The following is a 25131-nucleotide window of genomic DNA, read 5'->3' as shown; positions in this document are numbered from 1 at the left end:
TAGCCTTTGGTACTGCTTCTTGTTCTTTTTTTTGTTGTGAATTTTTCCGCCTTGTCATTTTGTGCAGATAAGAGTATATGAAGGAGCAAGTAAAATACTAAAAAGGTGGCAACAACCCCAGGAAAATATGCTTTAGCCAAATCAGAAGAGATCCCAAATCGTGAGGGGGGAGAAAGGGGATAAAAAGGGGTTCAGAAGAAAAAAAAAAAAGAAAAAAAAAGAAACTATTAAAAAAAGAAAGCAGATAAAAAATATAAAAAGGAAAAAAAATATATATATATATTAGATAAATTATTTAAAAAACGTTAAAAAAAGAAAACGGTAAAAGTTAAAAAAATTTAGCAGAAGAAGAGAAAAAAAATTGAAAAAGAGAAAAAAAAATTAAATTAACTGCAAGGCTAAAGAATCATGGGGAGAAAGCCATGAGTTCCATGCTTTGCTTTCTTCTCTGGAATTCCGCCGCTCTCCTTGGTATTGAAACTGTACTCCTTGGTAGGTGAACTTGGTCCTGGCTGGGTTTCTTGTTGATCTTCTGGGGGAGGGGCCTGTTGTAGTGATTCTCAAGCGTCTTTGCCCCAGGCGGAGTTGCACCGCCCTTACCCGGGGCCGGGCTGAGTAATCCGCTCGGGTTTGCTGGGTTTGCTTTCGGGAGCTTTTGTTCCCTGAGCGCTTTCCGTAGAGTTCCGGAGGACGGGAGTGAAGATGGCGGCCTCCCAGTCTCCGGCCCGGAGGAGCCGAGTCTTGGCTCCCTTCTTGATCAGTGGTCACAACTGCACAGCATTTGGAAAATGAGGTCTCAGGGCCACTCGGGCTGCTTCAAGGTCATGGCCAGAGCCCACGAGCCCCCATCGCATGCTCAGTTAGCACCAGCCCCCTGCACTTCTAGCCACTCCCTCATTCCAGAAGCCAGGTTTCTTGGCACCTGTGGGACCTTTGCTCTTTTCACTGAGAAGGCAGTAGGCATGGCAGAAAAGATTTCCGAATTCAGATCTCAGCTTCACCGCACATTCTATGTGCTGTTAAGCAGCATTCTTAACTTTTCTGAACTTCAGTCTTTTTGTCCATAGAAGTGATACTTTAAAGATTTTACTTATTTGTTAGATAGAGAAGGAGAGAGAATGGAAGAGGGAACACAAGCAGGGGGAGTGGGAGAGGGAGAAGCAGGCTTCCCTCTGAGCAGGGAGCCCAAGGCCCCACGTGGGGCTTGATCCCAGGGCCCTGGAATCATGACATGAGTGAGCCAAAGGTAGACGCTTAATGACTGAGCCACCGAGGCACCCTTAGACTGTAAAGTGTATAGGGTTGTTGTGAAGATTGCCACAAGACAGGACCCAAATTTTGAACACATTAAAAAAGGGAAGAAAGAAAAACAGAACTTCATGCTTTTACCCTTAGGGTCCGCAGCTTAAAACATGCTTGGCTTATGAAGCTTATGTAGTAAACACCAAGCGAATGGCCAAATACATAGCTGAAGTTGAAAGAAAACTGAGGAATTTCTGAAGACCAAGAAAAAAAATTCCAATTAGGAGCTGAAACCCGCGGGTCAACAAAGACAGAATCTGGGTGTCAGGAACCTAGAGTCTTGGGAGTAGGAGGAACAAGGCTGCAAATGGCACAAAGCGCGGGACAGTGGACCTGAAGACCCCCACAAGAAAGCCTGCCTCATTGTGTCACCCTGTGAAACCCTGGAATAGCCATTATTTTGTTTGTGTGTTTTCCCCCAGTCTTTTCTGATGGGTCAATGCCCATACCCCTGGCTAAAGTTTTTGAAGCTCCCCCACATCTAGTGTGCTTCTTGGGAAAAAGGGGAGGGGAGGGGCAAGAGGTTGGAGGAAGGGCGATGTACCTGCCAGAGAGCGACTAGGAAACTGGATGTCTCCAGAGAGTCCAGAGAGTGGAAAGGGCTGTGCCAGGTAAATGCAGACTTGCCCTCACATGGGCCTGGAGTCAAGTTTACATTCCTTGTGCATACTTGGGCAACCCAATTTAATCACTCAAACTGCTGTGGTCCCAGACTGGTAGTTCCCCTGGCACCTGGCAAAAGTCAAGGAAATCCCCCTCTGTTGTACCACCACCAAAATGAGTTCTGAATCAAATACCAAGAAGATGTATGGTGTGGCCTTGTACATTTTGGCTACATTTTCCCTGAATTTCTGTCTTAGATACCTTTGCCTTTCCTGATGAAGAGTATCAGTGGCCATTTGTTTCTGCTGAAGTAGTCAGTTGGTCATGAACTTCCTAGTCTGGATGGTTACTGTGTTGTTCATGATGGTGCGGAGTTTTAAGCAGCCGGGAAGGGAAAAAGGAAGGGATGTTTCTTGTAGTAGTCCTGGGGTTGGAAAATCAGCACTTTGCAGCCATCACAGTAAAGAATCATCAACAGATACTACCTTTAGGGTAAATTTTTATGAAGAGCAGTACACACATGTCTCCTTACAGATGACTTATTAGTCTGAGGGAGGGGGAAAACCCTAGTAATTAATTCGTGGAGAAATCAGGCAACACCTCAGCCAGGTGATCAAAATGAACATCACCTCTGAGAGACAGACGGACACTGCGTGCCTCCAGATGTGACAGCCAGAGCAGGACACACCATTGTGTGTGACGTTTATTGGCCAAGAATGCATAATCCCAATCCAATCAAGAGCAAGCATGAGAAGAACACAATATGAGGATGATCACCTTAAAAAGTATGTGGGAGGGGCTGTCCTTTCCAAAAATATCAGTCATGAAAGTCAATAAAGGTGAAAGAGACAAGACAACGAAATGCAACACATTGACTTTAGACTGGCTCCTGTGCCAGAGAGTAAAGAAAATCTGCAGAGGCGAGCGTTGGCCGATGGTAACACTGTAGGTTAGATAAAGTATAAAAGCAAATTCGTGATAAGCAGATATATGCATGTTGTCTTATTTTCGCTTCTTTCTTAAAAAAAGGTAGCATATTACATATGCTCCTCTGCATTTTGCTGTTTTTATTTAATATGCCCTTGAAATGACTCCATGTCAGTGAATAGAGATTTCCTTATTCATTTATATACCTGCAGAGAGTCCCACTGTGTGTGTATAACTATAGTATATTAACCAATTCCCATAGTTTAATATTTAGGTAGTTCTTGCAATACAAGACAGTTTTTGCAATTACAAATAATCCCGCCATGATAGCTTTGTCATATATGTTTTCAGATTGTTGGAGGTGTATATTATGGATAAATTCATGGAAGTGTGATTGTGGGGTCGAAGGGCAAATGTATATGTTAAATTCCCCTCCGCCAGGTCTGGACCATATGCATCCCCACCCCAACTCCCCGTAGCCTGGCTAGTGGAGTATATTGTCAACCTCTGCATTATTGCCAATCTGACAGGTGAGAAATGATTTCACACCGTAGTTTTAAATTGCATTTACTGTGGAGCACCTGGGTGGTTCAGTCACTTAAGTGTCTGACTCTTGATTTCGGCTCAGATCATGATCTCAGGGTTGTGAGACTGAGCCCAACGTCAGGCTCTGTGCTCATCATGGAGCCTCCTTAAGATTCTCTCACTCCCTCTCCCTCTGTCCCTCCCCCACCTCTAAAAAAAAATAAAATAAAAATTCTTTAAAAATAAAAAATCTCATTTATCTTGTGAATAAAGTTGAACATCTTTTCATTTGTTTAGGGGACCTCTTCCTTTTTAAAAAAAAAAGATTTTGTTTGTTTATTTGAGAGAGAGCACATGGGTTGGGGGACAGAGGGAGAAGGAAAGGGAGGAGCAGGCTCCCCTCTGAGCGGACCCTGAAATCATGACCTGAGCTAAAGTCAGATGCTTAACCAACTGAGCCACCCAGGCACCCCTCATTTGTTTTGTTTCTTAAATTCCACATACAAATGAAAACATATGGTGTTTGTCTTTCTCTGGTAGACTTATTTCTCTTAGCGTTATACTCTCTGGTTCTATCCATGTTGCTACAAATGGCAGGATTTCATTCTTTTTATGGTTGAATAATATTCCATGATATGTATATCACATCTTCTTTATTCATTCATCTCTCAATGGATGCTTGGGCTGTTCCCATAATTTGGCTATTGTAAATAATGCTGCAATAAATATCAGGATGCATGTGTCCCTTTGAGTTAGTGTTTTTATTTTGGGGGTAAATACCCAGTAATGTGATTACTGGAGCATAAGGTCATAGCATAGTTGTATTTTTTTTCTTTTTTTTAACATCTAATTTTATTTTATTTTTTTTAGTGTTTGAAGATTCATTTTTTATGCACCACACTCAGTGCTCCATGCAATATGTGCCCTCCTTAATACCCACCACCAGGTTCACCCAACCCCGCACTCCCTTCCCTCCAAAACCCTCAGTTTGTTTCTCAGAGTCCACAGTTCTCTCATGGTCTGTCTCCTCCTCCGATTTCCCCCAACTCCCTTCTCCTCTCCATCTCCCAGTGTCCTCTGTGTTATTCCTTATGCTCCACAAGTAAGTGAAACCATATGATACTAGACTCTCTCTGCTTGACTTATTTCACTCAGCATAATCTCCAGTCCTGTCCATGTTGATACAAAAGTTGGGTATTCATCATTTCTGATGGAGGCATAATACTCCATAGCATATATGGACCACATCTTCTTTAGCCATTCACAGTTGAAGGGCATTTTGGCTCTTTCCACAGTTGGGCGATTTTTGAGGAACTTCCATACTCTTCCACAGTGGCTGCACCAGTTTGCATTCCCATCAACAGTGCACAAGTGTTCCCTTTTCTCCACATCTTCCCCAACACTTGCTACTTGTCTTCTTGATAATAGCCATTCCAACAGGTATGAGGTGATATTTAGTTGTGGTTTTGACTTGCATTTCCCTGATGACGAGTGATGTTGAGCATCCTTTCTTGTGTCTATTGTCCGTCTGGATGTCTCCTTTGGAGAAATGTCTATTTATGTTTTCTGCCCATTTTTAATCGCATTATTCATATTTTGGGTATTGAGTACACTCTTTATACATTATACATTACATACTTACACATTATAAGTACATACTTGATACATTCTTTATGCATTTTGGATACTAGCCCTTTATCTTATATGTCATTTGCAAATATCTTCTCCCATTCTGTAGGTTGTTTTCTACTTTTGTTGATTGTTTCCTTCGTCATGCAGAAGCTTTTTATTTCGATGTAGTCTCAATAATTTATTTTTGCTGTTGTTTTCCTTGCCTCAGGAGACAAATCTAGAAAGATGTGTTATGGCTGATGTCAGAGAAATTATTGCCTGGGCTGTCTTCTAGGATTTTTATGGTTTCAGATCTCACAGTTAAGTCTTTAATCCGTTTTGAATGTATTTTTGTGTATGCTGTAAGAAAGTGGTCCAGTTTCATTCTTTTACAAGAGCTGTCCAGTTTTCCCAACACCATTTGTTGATGTGACTCTTCCCATTGCGTATTCTTTCCTCCTTTGTCAAAAATTAATTGACCATATAATTGTAGGTTTATTTCTGGGTTTTCTGTTCTGTTCCTTTTATCTATGTGTCTGTTTTTGTGCCGGTACCATACTGTCTTGATTATTATAGCTTTGTGATAATCCCAGTTTTGTTTTTCTTTTCAAGATTGCTTTGACTATTTGGGGTCTTTCGTGGTTCCATACAAATTTTAGGATTGTTAATTCTAGTTCTGTGAAAAATGCTCTTGGTATTTTGATAAGGATTGCATTAAAAGTGTAGATTACTTTGGGTGGTATAGACATTTTAACAATATTTATTCTTCCAATCCATGAACATGGAAGGTCTTTCCATTTCTTTGTGTCTTCCTCAATTTCTTTCAACAGGGTTTTAGGGTTTTCAGAGTATCGGCCTTTTACCTCTTTCGTTAGGTTCATTCCCAGGTATCCTACTGGTTTGGGCACAATTGTAAATGGGATTGATTCCTTAATTTCTCTTTCTGCTGCTTCATTATTAGTGTATAGAAATGCACCAGGGGTGCCTGGGTGGCTCGTGATCTCAGCTCAGGTTTCAATCTCGGGGTCATGAGTCCAAGTTCCAGTCAGTGTGGAGCCTACATTAAAAAAAAAATGCAGTAAATTTCTATACATTGATTTTGTAAACTGTGACTACTGAATTCATTCCATTTCTTGAATTTTTTTAAAGCTATTTATAAACTTGGTATTTTAGCACTTTATCTATAATATGTACTGTCAATATTTTCTTCCAGTTTGCCAATGACTTTTTTTGGTCATGCAAAAGCATTTTCATTTTATTATCATGCAGTCAAATGAATCTTTTTTTTTCTTTTATTGCCTCTGGATTTTGAGGCATAATTTTATTTTGGTTTTTTAAAAATTTTATTTACTTATTTGAGAGAGAAAGAGCACAAGCAGGGGAAGAGGCTGAGGTAGAGGGAGAAGCAGGCTCCCTGCTGAGCAGGGACCCCCCCCTCCCCTCCCCCGCAATGTGCGGCTCAATCCCAGGACCCCAAGATCATGACTTGACCCACTTAGATCATTGACTTAACCCACTGAGCCACCCAGGCATCCTGAGGCATACTTGTCAAAAAAATCCCCTCGACAGACATCTCCCAGGAATTCGGTTGTCATGATCAGCTTGCACATACCCCCACCCCCCACACACTTTCCAGGACAAAAGTAGCACAATTCTTAAGCACCCACTTGGAAATTTGGCTCCCTTTGCCTATTTTGGGCATCCTTCTCCTCATCATTTACAAAAGACCAGGTCTTGTAAGGAGGAGGAGTTATGAGGTGTCCAAGAGCACTCTTCTGAATGAGGGATTCCATCACTAGGTCTTATTCAGGGAACACATGATCCCAGGGAACACTTGAGACCTCTTCCCATGGTCCCTTCCGCACCATCAGGTCCTAGATGATGCAGTGTGTGAGGCGAAGGTCTGGGACTGGCTCCTACCGTCTTCGCTCCCGCTCCCTCCTCTTGGCTGCTCCAGCTGGGCTGGATGCAGGGTCTTGCAGATTCACCCTTGACCCTGCAGCAAAGGAATTCTGCTTGCGTTACCACAAGCCATCGGAACAGAAGGATGCTGGGCTGGATCAAACAACCAGCTCTTATTCTTTCTCACTCCACCCTGAGGGTTTGAGCAAGGTGCAGAGACTATGCAGTTGAGCTGGCCTCTGTATCTTTACCAGCTTGTGTGAGATCATAAAATCTCCTTACCCACAGGCATTGGGAAATCTCAGATCCTCAGTCTCTTGTTCTTATCTCTTTTCCCTTCTCCTCTGCTAACTGTCTGGTCACTTGGAGCTCCAGTGGGCTGACTTGGATTCAAAGGCGGGAATGGGCCCCGGGTGTGGGGATTGCTGAAGCTGGAGAGGGGTGGGTGTGGCTCCAGGTTCCCACACCGAGTCTGACAGCCCTGGCTCCATCACAGTGAGGTCGGCCACTGGCGATGGAGATGCGTTGTGTGTTACAGAAGAGGAGCTGGCCGGTGACGATGAGGACATGCCGACCTTCCCATGCACACAAGAAGGTAAGGGCCCTGCGGGCTGCCTCCGACCTCCTTGTCCCCATCCCCAGGCTGGTGACTTATCTCTCCACATGGCTTCAGAATCATGATCGTCCTTTCCCCACTACTCCATGGAGGGTGGAAGGGCAGATTTGCATGGATCTCGGTTATGCCGTATGGATGATGTCAAAGTCTGACACAAGTGACATCTGTCTCCAGGGCTCCTCCTGAGACCAGTCAGGGACCTCTGCCATCTCCCCCAGGGCCTATCCTCTAACTGGACCAGAACTGTCCCCTTCATCATATCCCTTGTCACCCAAGTGGCTCATCCCCTTGGCCTACAGGACTCAGCTTGGCATTTGGATAATCTCAGAAACCAATGCCATCTGAACCGTTACGTGGAGGAGGGCATCTCGGTGGGTTTCAGTGTGGATTAACACAGCTGTTTGCAGCTGGCACTGCGTATTGTAACCACCCCAGGAAGCCCGTGATCAGCCCTCAGAAATCCTGATTCCTTTTGGTCTGGAGTGTGAAAGGGGCATCTGAAGTTTTCAACGTTCCCAGTACTCATAATGTGCAGCTGAAGTCGAATCTGCCTTAGAAATGTCACAATTTCACAGCCGCATTCCCACTGGACCTTGGCCACATGCAAGAGTAGTCAGGAACACCTGGCTTCCTTCTTCTTCCATATCAGGGGCCCCAGCTGGTGGACTACAACCATTCGTTCTGTTTCCAGGAGAACTGCTTGTCACCTGACAAGTTTGGGGACTGAAGGGTTTCCCAGGGTGTGTGACTGGTTGGCCCCATACTGAGGAATTCCCACAAGAGGAGATTTTTCAAGGCTAAAGCCCAGAAAACCCTAGGCACACTGGGACACATTGGTCACCCAAGGGTGAAACAAGGCTGACTGCCCCGTGTTATGGACCACAATAAGGCCATGTGTCAGGAAGAGGCGTTTCCCTACACCCTGGGCTCATTGACATTGCCCTCAGAGAGAATGGTGGCAGGGGGCGTTCTTTGAAGACCCCGACTCTGGTCTCTTCTATTGCTAAAACCTAGAGAGAACATGGTGAGATGGGCAGGCATGAAGATGGAGAACATCTCCCTTTCTGAGGCTGGTTTGAGATGGGATGAGACAGTTCAGAGCAGGGACATGAACCTGACCCTCAACCTGCAGCCTCAGTCACTGGTTTCCTTTGTCCCCCAACAGGCCAGCCGGGCCCCCGCTGCAGCCGCTGCCAGAAGAACCTGTCTTTACACACATCGGTGCGGATTCTTTACCTCTTCCTGGCCCTGCTCCTGGTGGCCGTGGCCGTGCTGGCCTCTCTGGGTGAGTGCAGGCGCCCGGCAGCCCCGAGGTGGTCCAGCATCCTTCTGACAGGGGAATCTTCATACTTGATTCAGACTTCAAAGACCAGCTTCTGATTTCCAGTCAGTATGTAGCTGTGTGGATTTGAGCAAGGCATTCCCCTCTCGAGACCTCTGTTTTCTTTCTGGTAAGATGAGAGGACAGGACCAGCCCAGCGGTTCCCAGTTTCAGCTGCATGTTAGAATCACCTGCGAGTTTTGAAAAAAATATCGGATGTGTGGGTAAGTATATCCAGGGTTGAGATCCTTGCACCGGGCATTTTTGAAACCCCTTCCATGGTCTTTGTGAGCGTTTCTCGAAGTGAGGTTAGATGCCTGCCTACATCAAGATCACCCCCAGTATTTGTTAAAATGCAAATCCCTGAGTCTCACTGGGACCTCGCTTGTTTGAACAGAGTCTTGCCAGTGAAGGCCGGGGACCTGGAGTGTGGTGGCTGTCATACACGCCACAGCTTGTACGACTATGGGAGCCAACCCAGATGATAGCTCACAGCCGGGTTCAGTCAGCCTCTGCCTTCTGGATGCTAACAGATTATGCTAAATGGAGGGAACCAAATTTGCTGTCCACCATTCTGAGGTAGCAAACTGGACATCAGGGAAATTCCCCAGTCTGTTCCTGGCCAGGCCTCACGGGGCCTCAGCTCTCCACACCCGCAGGACCATGAATAAAGCTCCAAAAGCCACAGGCTTGAGCCCAGAGAGGAACACAGGCACCGACACCTTTCAGCAGGTATGGGCAGTGATGGGGTGTCCACCAGGTGCCAGGCACTGTCGCCTACATGACATCTACAAATCATCTCAACAAGCCCTGAAACAGAAGGCTGGCCTCATTCCATGTTTCTGGGAAGGTGAAAGGATTTTCCCTAAGACCCAGAGTGAATGACCAGAAGATCATAATAACTGGGTGGTAAGGAGAGCATTTGCGGAATCCAGGAAGAACATTAGGCTTCCTTTTTGTTTTTGCCTCCAGCCTGGTCGTCCCAAGTCCCTAGAGCAGAACTGGCACATCCTGACCTGGTTGGCAGGTGCTCAGTAATACTCGTCAAATAAAGACTAGAGATTTGGGAGTATATATGTAGACAGTCGTAGTCAAGGTATTATGGTCAGAACTGAGGATAAAGTCCGGAGGTTGAGTAGAATCTGTCTTCCTCAAAGGGACTTGGAAATTCAACTTACTCCTTTAATCGGGTACCTGTTGCATGCATACTATAAGCTGAGAACTGCATTAGGCATGGGGCTTATACTGCTTCAGAAAACATAGGCCCTGTTTATGGAGCTCATAATCTAGAGCAAGGTTTGGCAGTCTTCCTGTAAAGGGCTCGGTAGTAAATATTTTAGGATTTACGGGCCACACATGGTCTTTGTCAAAACCACTCTGCTGTTGTAAAGCAAAAGCAGCCAGACACAATATGTACTAAATGGAGATGGCTTTGTTCCATCTTGGGTCAGATGCGACATGTAGATCCTGCTTTGCCAGCCCTTAGCCTAGACCAATAATTTACGAACCTTTTTTGACTGTGTACCCATTGGTAAAAAGTTTGATTTAAAATGTATCAAAAAAGTAGATGGGTTGATGAACAGATAAAAGGGTAAAATGGCAGATGTACAATGAAGTGAATACAGGTAAAATGTTAATTATAGAATGTAGTCAGTAGACACACGACTGCCAGTTGTACAAGTAAGACAGTCACTGTCCAAGCCTTGATTACTCTGTTTGAAAATGTTTATACTTAAATATTTGAAAATAAAAAAAGATCATCTTACACTTGTGAAATATGCCTATTTATTTATAAATTGCACATATGTTCTCTTTATAGTATACGTTATAAGACAATTTCGAAAAGATGAGAAAAGGATAAGATCTAAAAAATAAGGAAAATGGTAAACAAAAAATATGTAATTACAGATCATGAAATGCTCAGTGAAGAAGTGAACAGGGTGAATTATGTGAATGAACCCTTGGCTATTGGCTTGGGGGTAGACTTTACAAAGCATTAGGATAGGAATCAAAGTCATTCAGAGTTTCTACACCTCCGTTCCCCGCCATCTATATAAGAAATTTTAATTTGGGGGACACTCAAATGGAATAATAAATACTATAAACTCTAGGTGCTGGTGGAATAGAAGGGCATCAAACTGTTCCTAGGGTCTCTCACCATGTCACTGCTGCTAATTAAGTCTCAGCAGCTCTGAGATATACAATGTTAATGAAAGCCCAGAGATTCAAAACAAAATGGAATCATGGAATTTTGGAGCTGAGAAGAACATTGGAAGTCATCTAGCTTCATACTTTCCTTTTACAGATGATTCAGTTGAGCTGCAGAAAAATTAACTGCCTTGCCTGAAGACACCCAAAAGATCTGAGGCAAATGTGGACCAGAAGTTACATTCCCCAGCTTTCTTGGTAGATCTGTTTCCACCCCCACACTTACCTTCATAGGCTCTGTGGGAAACATCCATCTACTCCGTCCTCTCCTCTTACCTCCCTGTCTAGTCAGGCACTTGCTAGAGAAAGCCAGGGATCCTGTTGATGCCCAGATGTTCTCTAAACCCAGGCCAGCACTGACCCCTAAGAAGCTGGTATAAACTGGTAAAACCTTTCCTAGGGGTCACTTTGGCAACATGTGTCCAACTCCTTAACCCATTAATTCTGCTTCAAGCAATTTATCCTATGAGAATAACCATATACATAAAACCATCAAATGTAAGGATTATTTCTAGGAATAACTATTACTCATATCTACCCACCAAGTTTTATTTGTAGACTCAGAAGTGTCCCCCAAGCACAGGGGACTTTTATACAATTGCTGAGTCATTTATACAGAGTATGATACAAACATTAAAAGTAATGATCCTAAAGTGATTTAAACCTCAATAGGAAAATGTTCATGACATTATATCAACGAAGCAAATTGGAAGAAAATAGATGACATAGTCCAAACATTCCAGGTTCCTGTTGTTTTTTTCTAAAAAAGTATGCATATATCTATGTAGCTACAGAATGGTTATGGAGATAAGAGTCCAACAGATACACGAAGATATTAATGACTATTGTCTCTCAGTCGTAGGATTAAGAATAATTTCTATACTCTTTTTGTATTTTTTGTATTTTTTTCGTAATTTTCCTTATTCTATTCTATCCTGTGGTCAGACCTAGTTTTAAATGTGGAGGGGGATACACACGTGCGCGTGCACACACACACACACACACACACACACACATACATATACATATATACATACGAGTATATATATCCATACATAGAAACACTTAAGGGAGATATATAGATGTAGATCTGTGTTTTTAAGGAATGCATGACAAACTCTGGCCATGAGAAGCATCTTCCCTTCCCACCACTGAAAAGCCCCATAAAAAGGTGAATGGTTTTGGTGGCAGAGAGTTTGATAAAAACACCTTCTCAACAAATGACTGCTGTTTCTCTGAGCTAAGACCCTGCCCTAGCTTCTCATCTGTATTTCCCATACAGTTTTCAGGAAAGTGGACTCTCTCTCAGAAGACATCACCCTGGCCCAGGCCATTTATGACAAGAAACTTTTGTCTATGCAGGAAAACCTCCAAGGACTGGGTAAGTGTCCCATGTCCAGATGTGCACATGAGTATGATGGAAGACCAGTAATAATGGGGGAGGGCTGAGTGCTCCCTCAGGCCATGGTGGCCTAGAATAGGACATCCTTCACCAACCTTTGAGACACAAGGGAAAAGACAGCTATGACTCCCTGCCTCCCTGTCCATTCAAAGAGGGCTGCTGCCCTGGGATTCACCTAGGACTGGGGCCAAGTGTTCTATGTGGTTCAGATCTAGCCCAAGCCTACAGGTAGAGAAGGAACCTAAAGAAAGTCCGTTCCTCAGTCATTCTCATGTATCTGAGAATATGATTATTTTAAAAAGATTTATGTATTTATTTGAGAAAGAAAGAAAGCACTAGTGCGTGCAGGTGAAGGGCAGAGAGAGAGAGGGGGAAAGAGAGACAAGCAGACTCCCTGCTGAGCAGGGAGCCCAATGCAGGGCTGCATCCCAGGACCCTGAGATCATGACCTGAGCCAAAATCAAGAGTCAGATGCTTAACCAACTGAGCCACCCAGCCACCCTGAAATTATTTTTAAGATCTTCCAAAGCTTCTTGATAAGTCAAGTCTACCCTACCCTACCGTATGCTACCAAGTCATGATGCTATCTCCTGCTTTAACCAGGGATCTTCTCGTTCCAAGACTGAGACAGAAAGAGCCACAATAGAAAGGGTAGAGGAGGTCAGCCATGACAGAAAGAGAAAGTACTAGCTGAGTGATAAATTTAGCAAACCTCTTCTCTGTGCCTCATTTCTCCTCTGTCACAGGGAGAAATAATCCCCATACCATCTTTCCCCCCATAAGTTTGTCGATAATAAGCACAAAAATATTTGGAGAAATTTTAAGACAAAATATAAATGGGTGGTTCTTGGCAACCTTAGAGAAGTTATGAAGCTATATTCTCAAGAATTCAGTGGCAAGATAGAAAAAATGTCCCCAGTTCTACATTTTATGTCATAGTAAAGACATTTGGTAAAATAATGTTTCATAGAGATGGTAAGGCTTTTTCAAAAGGTTTTCATAGCAGGCTTAGGATAGGAAGAGGGATCAGGAAGCCACTTGACAATCCATTATGCTCTGATATATGTAAAGAAGCAACTTTCGTCCCATGATCCTTCAGCAACTCAAAATGTTGTCCCTTTCCCCTGAAGATCTGAAAGCCCCAAACAACTGTTCTTTCTGCCATGAGGCTGGGCAGCTGGAGCAAGAGATCAGAAAACTGCAGGAGGAGCTGGAGGGAATTCAGAAGATGCTCCTGGCCCAGGAGGTACAGCTGGACCAGACCTCTCAGACCCACGAGCTGCTCTCTACCACCAGTAGTCAGATCTCCCAGGAGATGGGCAGCTGTTCCTTCTCCATCCACCAGGTCAACCAGTCTCTGGGGCTCTTTCTTGCCCAGGTGAGAGGCTGGCAGGCCACTACGGCTGGCCTGGACCTCTCTTTGAAGGACCTCACCCAGGACTGCTATGATGTCAAGGCTACGGTCCACCAGATCAACTTCACTGTGGGGCAGACCTCGGAGTGGATCCATGGGATCCAGCGCAAGACTGACGAGGAGACCCTGACCCTCCAGAAGATGGTGACCGACTGGCAGAACTACACCCGGCTCTTTGGCGGCCTGCGCACCATCTCAGCCAAGACCGGAGAAGCAGTCAAGAACATCCAGGCCACCCTGGGGGTCTCCTCGCAGCGCATCAGCCAGAATGCCGAGAGCACACACGACTTGGTGCTACAGGTCATGGGCCTGCAGCTGCAGCTGGATAACATCTCGTCCTTCCTGGATGACCACGAGGAGAACATGCACGATCTGCAGTACCACACCCGCTATGCCCAGAACCGCACCATGGAGAGGTTCGAGACGCTGGAAGGACGCATGGCTTCGCATGAGATCGAGATCGGCACCATCTTCACCAACATCAATGCCACCGACAACCACGTGCACAGCATGCTCAAGTACCTGGACGACGTGCGGCTCTCCTGCACGCTGGGCTTCCACACGCACGCCGAGGAGCTCTACTACCTGAACAAGTCTGTCTCTCTCATGCTGGGCACCACGGACCTGCTCCGGGAGCGTTTCAGCCTGCTCAGTGCGCGGCTGGACTTCAACGTCCGCAACCTCTCCATGATCGTGGAGGAGATGAAGGCTGTGGACACGCAGCATGGAGAAATCCTTCGCAATGTTACCATCGTAAGAGGTAAGAGCCAGACCTGGACCATGTCTGCTACGGAGCCTCCAGAGGGCTGTGGTAATCTTGCCTGACACAGAAGTTTCCAGCAAAAATCCTGGTAGGCTCATACAATCCTGTAGCAAATGCCAAGGGCTACTGGAAGCTTTAAGAAACACAGTAAGTCCCTCCCCCCTTATCTGTGGTTTCAGTTTTCTCCTAATGAGGTATCCTCTGAAGGTCAGTGGTAGCCTAATGCTACATCACAGTGGCTGTGTCCTTCACTGCGCTTTTTCTCATCACTTAGGCGTTTTATCACCTCAGAGCATCACAAGAAGGGCAAGTGCAGTACCATTGATATTTTGAGAGGAGACAATATTCATGTAATGCCTAATTTATGTATTAAACTTTATCATAGGGAAGTATATATAGGAAAAATCAGGCTGTATCGGGGGTCTTGGAACATAGCCATTGCAGATAAGGGAAGACTACTGTACTTACAAACCTCTTTTGTAAAGGTGCTGTGGCTCCTAACTTTGCCTGCCATACAAAACTGGATTTTCATATGTGGATTTGTTTGATCTGGTCCACACAGAGAAATAGGCAGCCCTCGTCTTGGAAACCCTGTTTTCACATTTTCTCCCTTCCCACCTGATCGCAGGGGTGTACAGCCACCTGCCCCTCGGGATGTCCATCACTCTGATGCTATCTTTTACTCTCATCTCACCCCTGAATTAGCCAGAGTTCTCCAGAAAAACAGAACCTATGAGAGAGAGAGAGAAATTATTTTAAAAATTGGCTCATGTAATGAAGGAGGCCAGCACGTCCAAAATATGCCCAGCTGATGTCCTGGTTTGAATCGGAAGGCCAGAAGCTGCTGTAGAACAGGAGGAAGTGATGGGTCAGTGTGAAGGCTACCAGGCAGGAGAATTCTCTGTTACATACAGAAGGGTCAGTCTTTGATTTTATTCAGGTCTTCAACTGCTTAGATGAGGCCCACCACATTAGGAGAGCAATCTACTTTACTCAGTATCAGTTTAAAATATTAGTCTCATCCATAAACACCCCTACAGACACAACCAGAATAATGTCTGGCCAAATGTCTGGCCACTCTGTGGTCCAGTCCTGTTGACACACAAAATTAACCTCCACAGATCAACTTGGCACCCGTGCACATCTCCTTAAATCATACTTAATCTCCAAATAGAGATACTAACAAGGCTACAATTCTGCCTAATACTCATGATGCGAGTATCCTGTGTACAACCAAAATCACACTCACCCCTTCCCCAGAAGAGAAGGTAAAGTCCTTGAGAGATATTTACTTTTCCCTTTGATATCTCATAACTTCAATACTATGACATAAAGTTAACAATATTTAAATACTGTGATATAAAGTCAATATATTTTATGTTTTATGTTACATGCTAAGAGGATAAGAAAGGGAAGAAAGCAAAAATACTTGCTATATACATTTATATTTATATATTTATAACACACCAAGGAGGAAATACTCTTGACAAGGAGTACATGGTCATGACTGGTATTTATAACTTCCTCCTTCTACGACCCATGTGTATTTTCTTTGTCCTAGCAAGCATCTTAGCTGGTTATTCTTTACCTGGTAAGGTGATCCAAACCTTCATTCCCGATCTAGGGTACTACCTAGATTGGACTGGGCTGTTGTAGCTTTCCACTGAATTTATTTCAGGACCTTCTGTGGGATCTTCTGAATTCCGGACATGCTGTCCCTTACCTCCATTGTAGAGTAGTGGTCCACTTTCTCCTTGGTAGTCAGGATCAGCTACCCCAGTCAGCACAATATCTTCTTCCTTGCCTACTAATTCAGAAGCCTGAGAAGCCCAAAGTGACCAGGCAGCAGTCTTAACTTCCAGTTCAATGCAGTCATTGTTGTATCCCTGGCAGAAACATTCCTTCCTTTCGAGCTAAGATCTCTAAGCCAGCAGAGCATAAGGTTGTGGGAATAAGAAGCAAACATTTTGCTGGTAGGTCACCGGGGGTGATAGTGGGTGGTGTCTTTCTCATCTCCACCCCTTGATCCCAGTTCTAGTGAATCCTGGCTATCAGAGAAATAGCACCATATATATTGGACACTAATTCAGACCGTATACAGCCCTGCAAGATATTGCCACCTAGCTAGCTCGGGAACTGAGTCTTCAAAGGACAATTCAATCTTCTGTCAAGCCAGCTGTTTCAGGGTGGTGAGGACCATGGTAACACCAGTGAATTCCATGATCATGGGCCCATTGTTGTACTTCATTTGCTGTAAAGTGATTTCCTTGATCAGAAGCAACGCTACATTGGAATATCACGGAATACCATGATGGCGGATAATGCATTCTGTATGGCATTTTTTGGCAAAAGCACTTCATGCAGGGAGGGCAAATGCATATCCAGAGTAAGTTCCTATTCCAGCAGGGAAAAAACATTGCCCCTTCCATGATGGAAGCGGTCCAGTGTAATTAAACTGTCAGCTCGTAGCTGGCTGATCACCCTGTGGAATGGGGCCATACTGGGGATTTGCTGGTGGTCTCTGCTGTTGGCAAATTAGGGACTTGGTGGGAGCCCTGGCCAGGCTGGCCTTGGTGACTGGAGGGCCATGTTGCTGACCCCATGCACAAAATCCATCCCTTGAACTACCCATGAACCACTTTGTTCATGAGCCCATTGGGGGATGACAGGGGTGACTGGAGAAGAAGGCTGACTAGATACTGTGACTATCTCACAGTATAGTTCATGCTATATCCACTTGATTGTTAGAATCCACCCCTGCTGAGCTCACCCTTTGGAGAATATTCACAGAGGACACAAATGTCTTCATCCTTCAGAGAGGATTATTCACATAACTCTTCCCCAAATTTTCTTGTCACCAGTTTTTCAGTTGTGTTTCTTCTAAGTCCCTGACCATCCAGCCAAACCATTGGCCACAGCCTGTGAAGCAGGTTATAATCACACGTCTGACCATTTCTTCTTCCAAGAAAGCATGGCAGCCAGGTAGACTGCCAGAAGTTCTGCCCACTGGGAAGATGTTCGGTTACCACTGTCCTTCAGGGAAGTCTAAAAGAGGGGCTGTGATGTTGCAACTGTCCACTTTCAAGTGATGCCTGCATATCATGGAGAACCAGTTGTAAACTAGGCCAGAATCTTCTCTTCCTCCATCAGCTGGTCATAGGGAATTCCCCATAATTCCATAGGTGCAGGCTGGGAGAGAGATGGTAGTATAGTAGAAGTAGGGACCATGGCTATTGGGCCACTTTATCCTGTAACTTAACTTGTGCATTCAGGGCCTGCTCAGGCCTGATTACATATATACCACTTCCCATTGGATGATGGAATGTGTCTCTGTATGCCCAGCTTTGTAACTCAGTGGGTCAGGAAGTACCCAGTTCAAGATGGGCAACTCGGGTGTCATGGTAACTTGGTGGCCCATGGCTAGCATCTGTTCTCTACCCAAGCCCTATCACAGCCCAAGAGCTGTTTCTCAGCAGGAGAATAGTGTGACCCACAGATGATGGCATGGCTTTGCTCCAAAATCTGAAGGATCTATAGTGTAGTTCTATAGGGGTCTCCCAAAGGCCCCATACAGCATCCCTAACATCACTGCCATGTTAAACACTATTGGGTCTGCTGGATCATATGGCCCAAGGGGCAAAGTAGCTTACCTTGTACCCCAGACCAGTTGCAGAGCCTTCTCTTGTCCTGGGTGCCACGCAAAGCCAGCACCTTTTCAGGTCACTCAGTAAATGGGCTGGAATAACACACCCAAGTGAGGAAGATGTGTACATTGCCCCCACTAGGCGTGCCTGTTTTTTCATTATAGGAGGGGCCAAATGGAAGTTTAGTCTTCACCTTAGAAGGGATATCTCAACATGCCCACATCACTGGACCACTAAGAATTTTACTGAGGTAGAAAGCCCTTGAAATTTTTTTAAAATTTATTTGAGAGAGACAGAGGAAGCATGAGCAGAGAGAGGGAGAAGCAGACTCCTCACTGAGCAGGGAGCCCGATGCAGGGTTCGATCCCAGGACCCTGAAATCATGATGTGAGCGCAAGGCAGACACTAAACCGACTGAGCCATTCAGGGGCCCCAAAGACATTGAATTTTTGTCATATTTATGTTCCCCCCGACACATAAATGTCTTGCAAAGAGCAAGCTACTACTTACTCGCTCACTAGGTTCAACTGGTATGATATCATCGATGACATGGAAAGGAGATCAAGTTCCCTGTGAACTGAAGTGTGACAGAACTGGAGCAGTGAGATCCCCTGAGGCAGGACAGTGAAGGTGTATTGCTGGTCTGGTCAGACAGAAGCAGACTGCTTCTGGAGGGCCTTATGAACAGGTATGGGGAAAAAACAAAACAAAACAAAACAAAACAATTCCCAAATCAATAGCTGCATCCCCAGGGATGTGTTAATTTTCTCAGGCCATGAAACTGCATCTGGTACAGCAGCCACCAGTTGGAATCAACCTTGTTCAGCTTATGAAAATCCACTGTCATTCGCCAAGGTCCACCTGTCCTCTGCACTGGCCAAGTCAGCAAATTTCAAGTTCTTGGTGGGGGTACTCACCTCTGCAGTCCCTCCAGGAATGCAGGATTGCATTGGTTTTACTATTTTCCTAGGTAGAGGCAGTGCCTCTTGGCTTTTCCACCATAATATCCCTTACTCCATGGATCAAGGAACCAATGTGAGGTTCTGCCAGATTCTCAGCATGTCTGTTCCAGTTATGCAATGCAGAACCATGGAAACAACCACAGGGTGGCTTCAAGGGCCCCCTGGACTTCCTGTGAGATGGACCTCAGTTAAAACCCCATTGATCACCTGACCTCCATAAGCCCCCAGCTCAGACTGAAGGACCACAGGGGGGTTGGGGTCTCCCGGAATCAGTGTCCATTCAGAGCCAGTGTGTGGTAGTTCCCCAAAAGGCTGATTATTTCCTTTTCCCTAGTGCACAGTTATTTTGGTAAAAAAAACCTGTAGGTCCTTTTGGGAAAGGCTGGGAAAATTAACAATATAAATATTTGGTGTGTACTGGGGTCCTTCCTCAAGGGTACCCAGCTTCCCTTTCATCTAAGTCATTTTGGGTTTGTAAACTGCCTCAAGTCTGAGGAGAAGCCATGACTGTTTTTATAATTCAGATTAGACTTTTGTTCACTTGACCTAGAATTTCTCTGCTTATTCAGAACAAGTAAGAATTTAGTAGGCCTCCTATCTGTTTCACCTCTAGGCACACTATGACCAACTAGCCAATACCATGGGTCTGTGCATGTCAGCCTATCCCCATCACTGCACTGACTCTGCTATCTATTATGGTACCCAGGCTCTCCTTGCCTTAGGCAGTTGAGTGCCACAATTAGGTATTTGCCACCCCAGGATCCAATTACTGTCATTGTGGTTAGGTTTCCCAGTTCAGAGACTGCAATTCTCCCTGCAAGGTCTGGCCTACAAAGAATGATCATAGAGCTCTTCAAGGATTCTAAGACTCTCCCCACAGGTTTATTTCTCATAGTCATGGTGAAAGTCATGTCTTCTGGACCTTCCCAGGGTGGGTGAGTGGGTCTCAGAGGATAAACCCACTCCAAAATCCCACTCTCCCTGTCTTTGGATCCCTTTCTTTACATGAAATCAAGGCAGACCCAGTATTTTTCACTCACTCCCTGTGGGTCTTTTTGCCCATGCTTCAGCCAATGAAACAAACAAACTGTTAGACTCTTTCTAACTCCCCAAGATGCAACATTACTTAGAAAATCTCTGCTTAGTCAGCCCCTATGAATGAATTTTGCCTGATCCAACATTATGTTTCTTCCACCATTATCCCACACCTTTAGTATCCACTACCACAAGTAGTCCCCAGATATCTATCCGTACGAATTAGAAAACTCAGGTAATTCTTTTGGAGTATAGCACACACATACTTTACCTCACTGTTAGGGTCCTGCTGAGAACTGAGTCTAGTTATAGGTCTAGAAGCAAAGAAGGATGGGGAGGTGGGTCCTCAGGACAATCAGCATTGTCTTGCTTGGCAGTGGGGGAGGCCACTGTCCTCTCCTCAGGCAAGGCAGGGTTCAGACACAGGTTGAGAGGTCATTTTTTAAAAGATTTATTTGTTTATTATTTTAGAGAGAGAGAGAGAGTACAGTGGGGAGAGGCAGAGGGAGAGGGAGAATCTCAAGCAGGCTCCCCTGCTGAGTATGGAGCCCAATGAGGGGCTGAGTCCCACAATCCTGAGATCATGATCTGAGTCAAAAATCAAGAGTCAGATGCTTAACTGAGTAGCCAGGTGCCTCAGGAAGTCACTTATACTGGGGGTGGAGAAACTGCTTCCACTGCCAAAGATGACTCATCATAATTTAGGGGTCCAGTGTCCCCAGATCCATCAGGGTCTTCCCATATACCCCCAATCCAACTTTCAGGATCTCATTCCTTCCCAGTCAAAGCCTTTATTTTAACAGGAGACTCCCCAGGAAGCTGGGAATTCGACCTGCATTGCAATTCAGCCAATCACAGGATAAGGTATGTTAGATTTTCAACAATTTCATCCCTGTAACTACAGGAGATAAGGGCAGACATAGATTGCAGGTCATTTATGTGACACTTGAGCTGGGAATTTAAATCCCAAGGCCAACCTTTTCTTTCCCCACTTTGTCCAGTAACACTAGGAGCAACCAATCCTCATTATACTCATTATTTTGATAAAAGTGTTTGAAAGTATCATACACATGGGCACCCAGATCCTTGCCTCTCATAAGTGGTTCATGAGGAGTCCCCAGTACTTTTCATTTCTCTATTATCACATATGCCTTGGACCATTAGACTGCCTTTACTACTTAGAAATAAAGTCATTAGCATCTTTAAATCTTAGATTAGAGAGTCAATTCCAGAAACCCCAGATCAACTTAGAAAACTCATGTTTAATATTGTGTTCCTTTAGAATCACTCTTGGTACCAAAATCTGTATTGGTCAGGGTTCTCTGGAGAAACAGAACCAACCAACAGGATATATATATCCTGTGTCCATTAAGATCTCTGAAAAGAGATATTGATTTACTATAAGGAATTGAAGGAGTTGGCTCACACATTATAGAAGCAAGGAAAGCCCAAGATCTGCAGTGTGAGTCAGCAAACAGGAGACCTGAAGAGCCAATGGTTGCATTATATTCTGAGTCCAAAAGTCTGAGACCCAGGAGAGCTGATGGTGTCATTGCAGTCTGAAGGCTGGCAGGGTCAAGAGCCAGGAAAAGCCAGTGTTTCAGTTCATATCCAAAGGCAGAAAAGAACTGATGTCCCAGTTTGAAGTAGTCAGACAGGTGGAGTTCCCTTTTAGCCTTTCTGTTCCATTAAGGCCTTCAACTGATTGAATGAGACCCACCCACTTTGGGGATTTATTCAGTCTACTGATTCAAATATTAATCTCATACAAAGACGCCCTCACAGGCATACCCAGAATAACGTTTGACTAAATATCTTGGCACCCCATGGACTAGTCAATTTGACATATGAAATTAATAATCAGACCTGAGAAAGAAGGAGGAATAAGTCAGGTATAACAGAGTCAGCATGGATGAGCAGAAGAGTTCCAGGTAGAGGGAGCAATACATGCAAAGTCTTGGGGAAAGCGTAGGGCATATACATTATTTTTTTTCATTCCCAGGATCTCTGAAACTGTGAATCCAAAAAGCCTGCAGTGAAGAGCTAGATGCCACATGAGGTCTAGCCAGGCTCACACAGCTATCAAGGAATGGAAACAGGATTCAAATTCAAGGCAGTTGAGATCCAAAGTTGCAAGCTGTCTTGAATGGCCTTCTCCTTTCCTTGTCCCCAGACTGTTCCGTGTCGTTGTTGTGGGCTTTTCCTGTCTACTCCCCATCAGTTTCCCCAGCAAGGGGCTGACCTCATCTTCCCCTTGGGGTACCTCCATCCCCACCTTACTCCTAGATTCCATATCAAAGGGGGGTTCTCTGGCCCCCTCGTTCAGTTCACTTGAAATGCTCTATGGCTTCTGCTTATGAGAAGTTCACTATGAAATGAGCACTGTATTCATCTGCTCAGGCTGCTGATGCAAAGTATTACTGACTAGGAGGCTTGAAGAACAGAAATGTATTGTCTCAAAGCTCTGGAGGTCAGAGTCTGAGATCAAGGTTGGTCCCTTCTGAGGGCTATGAGCCTCTGTTCCAGGCCTTGGCTTATAGGTGGCCAGCTTCACCCTGGGTCTCTTCATCTTCTCTCTGTGCATGTCTGTCTCTGTGTCCAGTTTCCCCTTTTCATAAAGATACCAGTCATATTGGATTTGGGGTTACCTAGTGGCCACATTTAAAATTGATTCTGTGGAGACTCTGTCTCCAAGGAAGGTCATATTCCAAGGTACTGGGGGTTAGGACTTCAGATTATGAATTTTGAGGGGACCCAATTCAATCCCTAACAAATACTATTACTTTTACATTCTACTCCTTCACGGCAGTAGACCCAACAGTTTTTGTCTTGCAAAAGAGTCCAAAAGAACTCCTAATCAGGATTCTTTTATGCTAGGAATCTGGATGGCTATACCCAGGTTCCCTGAACCCTTCCCGAGGAAGCATGTGTCTTGGTGGAAAGAATGTTCAACCTGAAAATATAACTAGTCTTGGCTCTAGATAAAAGAATTAGTTAGCTACTGAGATATGGCAGTTCCAGAATTTATGGTTTGCAGTTTGGGGGCCAAACATCTGGGCCTGATAACCAAGGGAGCTCCAAGGATAAAGAAGGGAGGGTCCCATGATCCTAGACACCTCTGTTCTCTCTGCAGAGCACAGACTTGGAACCAGCCTCTCTGATTCTATTTTGCTTTAACCATTTAATCTCAAACATATGTTGCCCTTATTTTTTTTTATCAGTGAGCATTTCTACTGCCACTAGGGTTTTTTTTTTTTTTTCCTCTAGATTGGTGGTGTTGGGTGGGGGTAGGTCTTGTTTGCCTGCTGTCATATTTTTGCAACAAAGCCAGGTACTGAGTGTTTCTTGGGTAACTGAAATCTTCCCTCAGTATTTTACCTAAAATATGTATCTCTAACATACAACCTCTAGGATGCGTTTTTCCAGCAAAGGCCTTACTAGGTAGTTCTTGTGGTTCATTCTCTGGTCATTTTGTATTTTCGTTGCATTGAGCCCAAGAACAAGTGGAATATAAAGCTTTCCCAATGTCAAAGCACATTCACACACTTTGTTTCATTTCAGCCTCAAAACCACCTTTGTATAGTAGACAAGGCAACATCAAGGAGTCGGTGTCTTTATTTTACAGAAAGGTGACCTGAGACTGGGGAAGGTGAAGGCATGAACTCAAGGGCACACTATGATTTTAAAAACTGACCCCTTGTCGTGGCTCTGAGATGCACACGTCCACTGTCCAGCCTGAAGAGGAGACACTGAGAGCATGAGCTTGTGGATACCAAAAAGGACTTTCCACTCAGGTCCTGCCTAGGTGTAAAGGTGTGGGGTGGAGAGTGAAGAAGGGGAAGATGATACTCAAGGTGTTGGAGGGGAGCCTCATTCTAAGTATTACCCAGTTAGAGTCATGGGAATTTTTATCTGCTCGTGTGCTGATAATGGCAGCGTTCTCATCCAAGGACCTCATCTTAGTGTGCAAGCAAGGTGGGACATTCGTTTCAGCCACTTCCAACTCTTGTTCTTGCACATCTGTCTACATTCCTCTTGGTTTGTTAAAGCAGCACATGAAAATACTTTCTCATCAGTGAGAGAATTTCAGGTACAAAATGTACATCCCTTCCTAAAGGAACTTGGTTCTCATTCTTTCCTGCACAGACAGGTGCTGCCAGCCTCTCATGTTGGAACTGGCAGTGAGGTCTCCCCCTGGCTGGAGCTGAGCTGCTCTCTAGAATACGGGGGGTGGGACAGCAGGAACCACAGCCAACGGGGAGGTGCTGAGTGCGGACTGAAGGGCTGGACTCTTAAATGATGTGGGAGAGAAGTCTGACTTTTAAATTTGCTCTGAGTCTGTAGACAGAATCACTTCATCGTTCCAAGCCTCTGTTGTTTGTTTTTGTTCTTCATCTGTAAGGGAAAAGATAAGACCAGCTGGTCTTTGAGACCCCTTTTAGCTCCATTTGCTCAACAGAAAGCCTGTGATACTTCCGTAGTCTTTGTCCCTCCCATAAGATAGTTCCCTCTTCCTATTCTGTAGGATGATTTCTGTGTCTGTGATAGACAGTGTCTGTACTGGGACTGTTGCTAGGGAACTGGAGACAGGAAACCATCGTTGCTTATTAGCTGAGTGATCTTGGACAAGGCTCTTGGCTACTTTCAATACAGTTTCCCTCATCTACAAATAGGAACATTAATACCTGCCTTACTTATATGCTATGGGGTAGCCATGAGTATCATTGCCAGCAATGGGTATGAACAAGTTTTTGTAAACTATAAAAGTGTGTCCTAATTTCAGGATTAGGACTGAATCTAATTTGCTTGTTGATGGGCTCCTTGTCTCAATGACCAAAAACCCAGCAGAGTGCCTGCCCTTGGAAGGCACTCAGGAAACATTTGCTCAGTGAATGC

The 25131-nt window shown here is 44.7% G+C and overlaps 1 protein-coding gene across 1 annotated transcript in view; it reads left to right on the top strand.

Annotated features, from left to right (window-relative positions):
* SCARA3 (scavenger receptor class A member 3) overlaps window positions 1–25131 on the top strand; it is a 56828-nt gene that overhangs the window by 17732 nt on the left and 13965 nt on the right. The window contains exons 2-5 of the mRNA XM_047717506.1: window positions 7367–7465; window positions 8652–8771; window positions 12298–12396; window positions 13548–14591. Coding sequence (XP_047573462.1) covers window positions 7367–7465; window positions 8652–8771; window positions 12298–12396; window positions 13548–14591 — 1362 coding nt within the window. The remainder of the gene's footprint in view (window positions 1–7366; window positions 7466–8651; window positions 8772–12297; window positions 12397–13547; window positions 14592–25131) is intronic.

The sequence above is a fragment of the Lutra lutra genome, chromosome 2 (assembly GCF_902655055.1).
Source record: "Lutra lutra chromosome 2, mLutLut1.2, whole genome shotgun sequence".
In the NCBI taxonomy this organism is placed as follows: Eukaryota; Metazoa; Chordata; class Mammalia; order Carnivora; family Mustelidae; genus Lutra; species Lutra lutra.
The sequence above is the reverse complement of the archived record's forward strand: the minus strand, read 5'-3'. Positions and strand labels throughout refer to the sequence as shown.